Source organism: Anopheles coluzzii, chromosome 3 (genome assembly GCF_943734685.1).
Source record: "Anopheles coluzzii chromosome 3, AcolN3, whole genome shotgun sequence".
Classification (NCBI taxonomy): Eukaryota; Metazoa; Arthropoda; class Insecta; order Diptera; family Culicidae; genus Anopheles; species Anopheles coluzzii.
The window spans coordinates 41,915,027-41,926,039 of record NC_064671.1 but is presented as its reverse complement, the minus strand read 5'-3'; the positions used below and the strand labels follow the sequence as shown (position 1 = coordinate 41,926,039).

The window sequence follows — 11,013 nt, the reverse complement described above, 5'->3', positions numbered from 1 at the left end:
AACTACCAACTAAACCGATGTGCTTGTGCTTTGGAAGATGTATTTCGAGTGTTGGAGCGGTGGGGGTAAAAACAGAAACATAAATCGTCCAACTCGTCCAAACTATCCCTTCTTCAAGCGAGGAGTGGGTCGCGAGATACGTTATCGGATGTGTTGTAAGATGTCAAACGTATGTATGTGAGTGTAAGTGAATGTGTCCTTAACATGCTTTTGTGTGCCCCCAATCTCCTCTCACTCTAGGGACGGCTTTATCTCCCGGGAAGACTTTGTCAGTGGCAGGCTGCCAAAACCCCATCTTGGCTACTCCTTAACTGTGTAGCCTAATCGAGCAGAAGAGCAACGGTGCGAGCAGATGGGGCAGAGTTTCGAAGTAAAATTCAATTAAGATATAAAATCATCCCGAAAACCTTTCCCCTTGCTACTACCGTCCGATGACATGCGGTTCCGATGAGAGGGAAGGAAGGTGCCAATAAACTGGGTTCAAAACCAGCATGAAGTGACTAACAACCGTTGCGGACTAAACATTGCACTACAGCTGGTTCAGGTGCGAGAGCGGGCGGTACAAGGCAAGTACAAATAGCCGTTTCGGTACGTTTCATTTGCTTCAACCTTTCCACTTCCCGTGCCTGACGGCGTAAGTCTCGTGCTCACAAAAACCGGGGCAGAAGAAAAATGAGCTCCACTTTAGCTGCGGGATTCGGGATTGGGAACGATCTGTAAAATGACTCCCTTGGCTCACAGTACCGACCCTCCCCAGTCCCTTACGTAAAACCTCTGTCCCGAATGTACTTACGCTGTTGTCCCGCAGCTCCTTTGGGCTCCGGTGGGTTTGCCATGCCCGAGATAATCGCCTGGCCGCCCAACGGGTGATGTCACACTTAAGGGGACAACGATTTTTCGTCTATCACACACACACACTCACACACCTGCTCACTGGTCAGCATGGCTGTAGCGTCTTATCGTGTATCTCCGTGCCCGTCCCCCATCGTCCTCGTTTTGCTCGTCTAATTTTATCACCCTTGCGTCAAACGGTGTGGCCACACGGTGTTGTAGCCCGTATTTCAAGCGAGATGGGATCGATACTGTAAATAATTGACAAGGCGTCAGTATTCAAACAATGTTCGGGTTAATTAAATTCCCGCACAACCTCCTTCACCGCCCTTCACGATTAGGGCTCCGGCCAACCCCGAGCAAAAGATGCTGCGACATCAAACCTACCAGGGCCGCATTACCCGTGAAACGGATGGTTAAAACAGTCGAGACACAAAGGCAAAGCAAATATTGTGCTTTGGTGTGCGCTTTTCTTTCCATTTTTTTTTCGTTCTGCTCAACCTCCATCCTTTTGTATGCCTGTTATTTTTTTGCTTTTGGTGTCATTGTGCACACAGCGCCGTGCGGATCTTTTCCTGTTTTGCGATCCGTGTGACTGATGATTTGTGGAATGATTATCGGAAATGGGTGTGGGTTTTCTCGCACGGGCACGTTTCCCTTGATGACGTGTCGTTTTATGTTATTTGCTGCAACAAATGCTTTCCGGTATAAGGTGTGGTTTTTCCTTCGTTTTTTTTAAATATAGACTCAGTTAGGGATGTAGAGGGACTTTGGGGGAGGAAGTCAACGGTTTGTCGAGTAACAAGCAAAAATTGGACTCGAAAAGGATGGCTTTTTTGTCAATGTTTTAGGCGGTATTATATTTTTTTGGTTTTTAATCTAGGTTAAGCATATATTATTTTCCAAGACTTAATCAAATTGTTTTGAAACTTTTTTTTTTAGTCAGCAGATGAGCTTCGAGGAAGAATAGTATTTCTCTTGCTTATAACAAATTATTATGAGTCTAGAAGCTTAAACTAGTCATAGATTTGGAAATCATAGAAACAAGAAAAAAATACATCCTTGAATCATATTCCATCATAGATCCATTCACCTTTACAAATACTTTAATCTTGATGAAGTGGATTAAATTAATAGTATAATTTAGATTTAATCTCTACTTAATATATTAGTTCCGACTAAATTTGAAAAAGGTTTTGAAGCATTATAAGAAAAATAACTTTTTTTTTCCTTAATTTTTTTTCCTTAATATTCTTAATTGGAGTCAAATGTTAAGATATCATCTCTGTCAGTGAGTCATAACGAGTTACTAAGAGAGCGCTACCGGCAATCTCACAAATAAATAACTTGTATGATAAGATTCGCTGTATAACATGTTTGTAATATTTTAAAACAATCGTCTTATTTTATGACTTATCGAATAAGTTCCGTGGTGCTGTTATGTCAGAAGCATGTAACAACATGTTCGCCGTGAGTTGAAATTTAAAATGTACCATCATAAATTGAACTCAATTGTTTGTCTAGAAGTGAATTTTAAAGTCACAGATAGCTAAATCTGTAAGATCTAGACCAGCCCCAGTGAAAATGCTAATTCTGTTACAATTTATTACATCCATCAGTATGCATCTTTAGCATCATTAGTAGGTTGCACAACTATTTAAGAATTGAAATTATTTACTCAGAGGTTTTTTTCAATGTCTACGTCTTTATGTTTTGTAATTGAAGTAGCTTCAACTTGAAAAAAATCAACTGTGTAAATGGCGATGCATTAAAAAATGCACATTACAACCCACATGTGGTAAAAGTTAGCAGCTTCGATAGCTACGCCTTTCCCTTGCCATCTCCGCATGACCGCAGAATGCCCCACATCAGCATCCTCGAAAATTCCATCAAAATGCAACCGACCAAAAATAGGCAAACAGTTTCCCAATTAGTGGCAAACGGGTGGTACAAACAAAAAACGTCCAGTGAAATTTTAGTCCCCTTTCCACCTGAAAAGCGTTTTCAAGCCATTCAAATAGTGCAAGAATCCGACACAGAGAGAAGGAGAGAAAAAAATCACCCAACCTTTACCACGACAAGAACCACCGTAAAGCCGTTTGGGAATTTAACACCATCAGGGAAAGATCAAGCCTCGCGGTTCTCTCAGGCACCTTTTCGGTACAGTCTTCCTTGCTACCCAAAACGCTGTTGTTGTGTACGGGTGTGTCGGTCGGAAGCGCATCGATGGGAGCTCGATTTTATGAGCAAAGAATTTTCTTTACCCACTTTACCCACGGCCCTTTAACTCGTGGACGGGGACCGCCCCGAGACTTGGCCGCTTTTAATTCGGCCCGTAATTGCTGGGATTCAATTTTAATGAAGTTCAAAGTAGTGAGTGTAATTTTGAGCTCGCCCTAAGCTCCGGCAGTGGGATATGCGGCAGAATGCGGTGTTGAGTTTTTTGTTGCTGTTGGTGCCCATTGCCCTCCTCCTCCTCTCTATCTCTCTCCTTACTCTACTCCTTTCATTTTATGTACATCTCAGTGCTGTGTCGTTGCAGTGCCGCTACCGGGCAGAACGGCAGTTGCTTTTCCTGGTGGCAAAGTCTCCGCGCCTAGTAGGTGGGCATGGAAATGTCGGAGTTGAGGTTCTTTTTTTACTTTATTTTGCCCATTTTAACCCAGGCCATGACAGCATTGTTGCTGTCGTCCTCGTTTCCATGTCGCCAAGCGTACTTACTGGCGGTGCTCGCTCTTGCTCTTCCATTGCTCTTCCATTGTCCTGCCATTTTCCACGTCCCGTTTGGGTGCATTCCACGATCGAAGCGTTTTTCATTATTACTCTTTCTGAAGGCGCCAACAGTGTACTGGGGGAGGGGAAAGAAGGTATGAGAAAAATCCCACCCACCGCACACACACACACACACACACACACACACACACACACACACACACACACACAAACACACTGGAAAGCAAACAAACGCCTTCGGGCCCTCTTTTGCATTCGATGCTTGCTTTTTAATTAGGGCAAAACTCTGGTTCCGTCCGCACGGTACCGCATCCTAACGCGCGCGCGTTGGTGTTGCAGTGGAAACAGAAATGAACCAAAAACAAAAAGAAAGTAAATGAGAAGGATAACGGCATTCCACGGCCAGCTGGATGGATACGGACACATTTTCTATTCAAACTCAGCTAAGCCGGAAAACCGGGCCTCTGATCTTTGCGCGGTAATGCGGCGTTACAAAACGCCACGGCATTACTTAGTTGTGCAGATGATTTATAGTTTAATTTTATCAAAATAACTATTATATTTGTAATATTTTTAAATCATAAAAATTGCAATTTATTCTGATTTAAATTATTTTTATATATCTTTTTGAAATTTTTAAATTTAGCCTCAATTTGTTTCTCTCTTTTTTAATACAAGAACTATTCAACTGCATAAAAAAATTATTTAAATATTTTTGCATTGATAAATCCTTATCAGAGGTAATTGACTGCTTGCTGAATAATATACACGCCTGCTGCATATTGGACCACTGCATTGACCGTCACATTCATGCACCCTCTTGTCATATTTTCACAGGATTCATATATTAATCAACTGTCGCCAGTACCGAGATGCACTTCAGGCCAAACCAGTCAGTCCAGCCCGAGACTGAAGAGGAAATTAAACGTTCGTTATGAATCGAAATCAAAACGGAAGTGCGTCAATCACGGCGCCTGCAGCTACTCTGTCGAGGGGAAGGCAATTAAATTACAGTGTGCATAATGAGAAAATTAATGCATAAATGAAGTGAAAAAACCCCCATCGCACAGAGATGCATTGTGACAGCCAATAGTGCCACAAGTGAAATAGAATTAACAGTTACATTTGATGCAATATTTGAAATTCTGCGTTTGAAGACATAGTGATCGATAATTTCGTGCTCAAAGTAGTTTAAACGGGTAAAACCACCTAAAACAATTCAAAATTGAATTTAAATCCAAATTCACTTCATGACTTGCTGGCACCGCTGACTTAACTTTTCAACCCCGCCCGGTGTGCGAAAGCCCCGATGCTTCGGATTCCTGTGTTTACTCAACTGTATTTTGCTGCTTTCTGATACCAGCTCCTCCCCACCCCAGTACACGACCAGCCGCTCCACAAATGCGTGCTTCATACACGTTTAATATTCATTCGTTTGCCACCATCGCCGTCCCAAACACCGTCCGCACCACCAAACACCCTTCGTAGCATCCGATTGCATACATGTTTTTCCTGTGCGCATTAGCTAAACTTTTGAAATAGTCTCGTTATTCTTCGGGAAGCGGTTCCCTTCGGCTTTCTGCCTTCCCGCGTGTGCTGTGTTTCGTTCAATGGTTCTAAAATTTGATAGCGACAACACTTTTTTTTCTTCCTTGCTGTTGCCCCTTTGCTGTTGCTCCCCGGCGGACGGACGGTGTGGCTCGCGGCACTGAAACTAGGTTCTGTTTGTTCAGAGCTCAAATGTGTAGAGAACTATGCTAGAGAGCGGCAGGAGCGAAATTCCACCGTCCAAGCGGTGCGCATCGGGTGAGCATCAACCGACCGGAGGAGGCCAAAGAGGGCAGTGTTGAAAAAATAAATAAAGTATAGCAGCAACAGAAGGTATGCAGCATGAAGGCACAGGCATACTGGAACGACTGGAACGCGTATGTGAAACCGGTGAAGAGGTCAAAAGGCAGCTTCTGCGGGACCGTCATGGGTGTATCTCTCTCTCCTTCGCTTTTTCTCGTCCCCACTCTACAGCTGTTTGTATAGCGATAAGCATGACTTTACATTCATTTGCATGTAAATGCCACTAACTTCCTTTCGCCGCTTTTTTTTTTTGGAGCACCCGGGATCAGGAGGACGTGTGGGATCGAGGGATACACGATTAAGAGGGACATGGGAAGAAGCATGGGTGACATAAGACACATACATACATACTCACACTGGTCCCATGTCATGATAGTCTATCGACGTATGTCTCACTGGCTTAGAGGTTAAATATAAGAAAAAAATGCATGAAGCCAGAAACAACACACACACACACGCAACGACTAACGAGTTAGTTGTGTTGTCACCCGGTAAGGTTATCATCGATTAAGGAAGCAAATGGAGAAAAAAAAAGTCAAACGAGCAAACAGACACAAAATGGGAAGTGAACTCTATTCCAACTCCACCCAAACCCCAGGCTCGCTTCCATATGCTTCCAGCTGCCATTTGACAGTGTTTAGATCGAGCGTACACGATTGTGCGAACCCTTCGATGTCTCCGATAGTATTCCTGTTAGTCTTTCTATCTTTTGAGCACATCAAACACGATCTGCGTACGGAGGGGAAGCGCACGTTTTTAAATGAGACTAATTTCCATTTGCAGCTAGCAATGGAGCAGCTACCACTGGAGCTACGTGTTCTAGCTAATACCCTGTCAAAAGGGGGCGGATTTCATTCGTACCGCCGATCGTTTGTTTGTTTGTCCCCCGGGTTGTTATGGAGATTAGCGGTGGAAGCAAACCGGGGGGCTGAAATAGTTTTATGCGCAACTCTTACAGGAAATGCTGTCACCTAGCAACAGGCTTTGGGCAAAGCAAAGCGGGGTCACACTATTGGAGGATTTGTTTGTAGTTGTTGTTGTAAGGGTATAAAGGGACCCTCGCAGACACTCTGTAGCGCTGTATGTATGTAAACGCAAGACACAAAACTCCGCCCAAACATAAATGTGGTGGCGGTATTGATTTTTTATTCATGAACGGCGACTAGTGTGAATTGCCGTTTTGCACGCAATCGCATCTTGATTATTGGTCACTGTCAGAACCTACCATGGAAGTTGGCCGAATGGAAACTCTCAAGAGACAAATGAGGGGAAGGGAAGGCTCCAAATACAGGTAATGGTAGGGCAACAAAATGAGAGCAAATGGCGAAAAAACGAGACAGTGGCGAGTTGACCACACGGCTAGTATCCACCATTCTGGGCCACGCAGTCATTTTGTCGCTTTTAAACGATCGCCGAGAAGAAGCCAACTTCAGAACCAAGAAAGTCTTGGGGAAATTTATCACGTCTGCTGACCATCAAATGCAGACGTGCAGAGTACTCCTCCCTTAAAATTTAACTTCTTCCGGCAGTACGTGGAATGGGGGCAGAATTTCAATTAGTTAGTGACAGTGGGTGGGTTAAATTATCAAAACTGCAAGAAAATTCTTTCGGCAAAAAACAACAACCAGCACATACCTTTTTCAGCACGGAATGGACCTCCGCATCAGCTGGACTGCCGCTGGAGATGGTTCTGCAAGTGATAATTAAAAGAAAACGAATTAACACACAATTCTAAAGCCATGAAGCAAAAGAAAGGAACATAAACAAAAATTGCACCAATTCGCATAAAACACATAAACATAGCTTAAGCATCCCTCGACCTCGTGCCTCTATTTAGATGATAGAATGCGAAAAAACAGTTTACCGAACTGCTTAACAAACAGTCTCGCTTTATCATCATCAAATTACACTTCTCCGTTCGTCGGGCGGTTGTTTCACATTTCAGCAGCCCAGCGTGTGCAACATACAGACTTTCCCTACCCGGCGCACCACCACGCGCTCGAAAGCATACAGCAACATCGCATTCATCGCATTAAAATAAACCTTTTAAGTGTCGAAGGCGTGAAGTGGAGTATGTGTGTATGTGTGCACTAAAACATCACAAAAGCGAAGAAGAGCCTCAAAGAAGGCAGAAAAAACGACGGGATATGATATGGCAAAGGAATGCTTAAACAAAAGGCAACCCATTAGAAGTCGGATTATGATGATAAAGTAATTTGAGCGGGACGGAGTGGGGCGGTCGTAAAACCGCTCGTGAATCATTGAAACGAATCATCGAATCAACCATTCCGGGGAGGGTTTGACAAAGGTGTGAGGCAGTATCCTGCACACACTTCAGGCACTCGAGCAGGCGGTTTGTGTGAGGCCTGTTTTTTCACACTCTTGACGTTATATTTCGCCTATGTCTTCTGTTTCGAGTCACATTCGTCCCCTGGTCCCGGAAGCCATACGCATTTGCTTGGCGTGTGTGGTGTCTACTGCAAAACGGATGAGATGTAGTTCTGTGTGAGGCTGGCGTCCCGGTACGGTTCGGGATGATATATTGATAATGGTTTCGTACGCCGATAAGAGATCGGGACACTTCTTGCCGCAGTTCGGCAATGTACGAGGGGGCAGAAAGCTCATAAAATAACATCCAGCTATTAAGCTGATGTTTATTTTATTTTGCTGTAGAAGTTTGCTGTCCGGAACTGTTTTCCAGAAGAATGCAGAGCGCTGCCTGAAAGACGGGGAAAATCTCGTAAGAAAAGACCGCAAGCAATAGCGCATAAAATCGGCTTTACCGATGATATTTCTATTTCCCACAAAAGCCTACCAAAGCACAAGGGTTTGTTTTCATTGGAACTGGTTGGCTGCATGCAGATTTTTGTGATTGTGGAAATGTTTATTCAAATATATCTAGATATCCCCAACAATGCGGCTCCGGTGTTTTGTTGTTCCTTCTTCGCGCCAGTAGGAGTATGCAAAATAGATTCGCCTTCTAGGAAGATTAGATGCGCGGCTGTGTTTCTTTTCGACTCTTTGCATTCGGCTGTCCGAATCGTATCGAAACGAAACGTCGCTTCAGCTGACCGGGTTTTCATGTGTTTGTAAGGCTCTGCAACTTACTGCTCTTTCTGACGCTGACGCCGAATGCGGCCATGCTTTCCGTGCACATGGCTAAGGCTAAGGTGGTCACATATGCAGTAAAAAAACACACACACACTCGTACACCCGCACATAACATTCCAGAATCGTTTGTTTCAGTACATACAAACAGACACACAGACACACTTGCCGGAAGGCGACAGTCTGTCCGTGCGCGTCTTGCTGGCGCGATTGCATCGTTGCACCACGAGCACTAAACTGTATGTGTCACACGCTTGTCCCCAAGTGTTCCCATTTTCCCCATCCGAGGTGCACGGACACGTACAGCGACAAACACTTCTGCTTGCCCCGGACAATAAGGTTCGTCATTTGATCCACTCGACCGCTTCAAACTGGCCCACTACACTTTGATGTTGTGGCTGTCCGTTCCGTTCGGTACCATATGGTGGTTCCCGTCGTTAGTAGTGGTTGAAGTTGTCTCACACCTCACTTGCAAAACGGCACCTTCACACATTGTGCCAGGCAAATTCTTGAACCTTTTGTGCATACACTAACACACACACACACACGTACACGGTTACAGACTCACGCACGCTCACACTGGTCACCCTACACGCTTGGAGCGTCCTCGTCCCAGACCAACCACTTCAACGCCACTAGACACTATCGATCACGTGCAAAGGGCTCGACTGTCGAAACCGTCGACCGAAACAGTCCCGGCCGGTGGCTTGAAACCTCGTGGCTTGCCGCACAAACGTCAACGGAACAACTGATAACGGTGGTGCCGACGAGCAGCGGAGTTTACTGCCATTGGACCAACCAACCGTTGGACGCGTGTGCTCCAGTTACAGCGGCGTAGACGCGTTGCTGGACTCGTGCGATGATGTACGACGACCACGACGACGAAGCCGATCCCCGAGGACACATACCGATACAAAGCAGCAAGCACACACAGGCACAGCCATCCGGCACGACGAATCGTGTGCGTAACTCCTCCATGCTGCTGCCAACGCGAGTGAGACGGTATTCGCGGTTATTCGCTAGTGCAAGCGAAATGCCACCAACAAAAACGCTCTATCGTGGCGAGAGCACGAGATTGATCACGACCACCGTGAAAGCCGTCGAGCCAAGCATCCGATGCACACACCGACGGGCGGTATACGGTGACGGCGTGACGGTGGTCCATTGCGGCAAGCAAGCCGCTAACTTGCCTGACTCTCGATTGGATTCTTCCGGTATTCTCGTGCCGCGGCCGCTGTAGTAAAATGATGGCGATAATGATGATGCACACACATACGCACACAACGCTCGTCTCGTCGGGCCTGTTCTCCATTTTTTAGTGTGGCTGGTTTAAATTCCACGTGGTTTAAAACCGCGAATTCTCATTTCCTGTCAGTGCGTAGTGCAGTAGCACGCGTCAGTTACAACCGCGGTGCGAAACACGAAGCAGCATTTTGGACGAATATGGTGTCAGCCAACAGACACACTCATAGACACACCACGTTGGCTAGTTAGTGTGGCCTTCCATACCAATATCCATCAACTGTCAAATGTCTGTCGTCAATAGACACGCTTTAGCTGTGCATGTGCTCTCCTTCCCGTCGCTACCTTTCATCCTTTTCGAGCGCGATTGGTACATAGGGCACAGTGCCCTACCAGCAACCCGAACGCACACGCTTGGACACTTCCCGAGCCCAACGTCGTCGTCATCGTCGAGGGGAACTGACGATTGCTCCCGGTGGCGCATGCCCGTTTGCACGCTAACCTTTCCACGCGGTGCTGGTGTTGGTGCGCCGGACGAACGGTGTACCACTGAGCCGGGACGGTTTGTGGTGGCCTGTAGCAAAAGGCAGGCTCTGGTCATCGATCCCTAGCGTCGGTGGTCCGAACGAGATGGTAGGGCTGGGTATTGGCTGGGCTGGATGGGCGAGGCGTTAATCGGTTTTTGAGTTTTGCAAAGTAAATGCACTAATTATCGACCTAGGGGTTGACGCCGGCTGGCACTAGCAACCGGATCTGCTACTGCTGCTGGTGCCGTATTTCTTAATTGTTTCTCTTTTGTTGCACATTTTACATTTTTTGCAGAAACGCACACTCTTACAGCGATAGGAAGCTTCACGTTGTTTAAAAAGCTTAAACAAAAATCGTTTAGTTGTTGCTGTGTACCCACAATGCTATCAAGGGTGTGTTTGAAACACATTAGAATAATTCAGGCGTGTAGATATAAGTGTCTCCCAATGCCTCAATACTTTGAGACAGATCTTAAACAGCTGATAAGCGGCAGATACGGATAAGCTTCCCTAACGTAGCAAGCAAGATACGGCTGAAATCAAATCAAACCGATACGGAAGCACACATGGATATGTGTTTCTCTCGCAGGCAAGATACATTCTTCCTTCCTTCCCACATAAACTTTCGTACTTTGCAAGAGAAAGTTTTACCTTCATTAAAAGCTTATCGGTACACTTTATCGCCTCTCGATCGGCAAGATACACCACGACAATTTTGTCA

The 11,013-nt window shown here is 45.5% G+C and overlaps 1 protein-coding gene across 2 annotated transcripts; it reads right to left on the bottom strand.

The window, feature by feature from the left end:
* Positions 1–1,659: 1,659 nt before the first annotated feature.
* LOC120958353 (uncharacterized) lies at positions 1,660–10,613 on the bottom strand. Of its 2 annotated transcripts, XM_040381087.2 has the most exons (4): positions 8,524–10,613; positions 7,051–7,105; positions 3,553–3,679; positions 1,660–3,427 (listed from the first exon to the last, which is right to left on the bottom strand). In XM_040381087.2, exons 1-4 carry the CDS (start codon positions 8,634–8,636, stop codon positions 3,354–3,356), a joined length of 369 nt encoding a protein of 122 aa, XP_040237021.2. In that variant the 5' UTR covers positions 8,637–10,613; the 3' UTR covers positions 1,660–3,353. The 2 variants fall into 2 exon arrangements, with proteins under 2 accessions (XP_040237021.2, XP_040237020.2); XM_040381086.2 differs by having other exon boundaries at positions 1,660–3,679.
* Between the last annotated feature and the right edge of the window lie 400 nt (positions 10,614–11,013).

Excerpts from the sequence above, each read along its gene's own strand:
- LOC120958353 (XM_040381086.2), bottom strand. The coding sequence starts at position 8,636 with ATGTGCGGGTGTACGAGTGTGTGTGTGTTTTTTTACTGCATATGTGAC. Across the intron at positions 7,106-8,523 it reads CGTCAGCGTCAGAAAGAGCA|AACCATCTCCAGCGGCAGTC; the intron begins GTAAGTTGCAGA and ends TATCACTTGCAG. Across the intron at positions 3,680-7,050 it reads TCCATTCCGTGCTGAAAAAG|TACACTGTTGGCGCCTTCAG; the intron begins GTATGTGCTGGT and ends CCCCTCCCCCAG.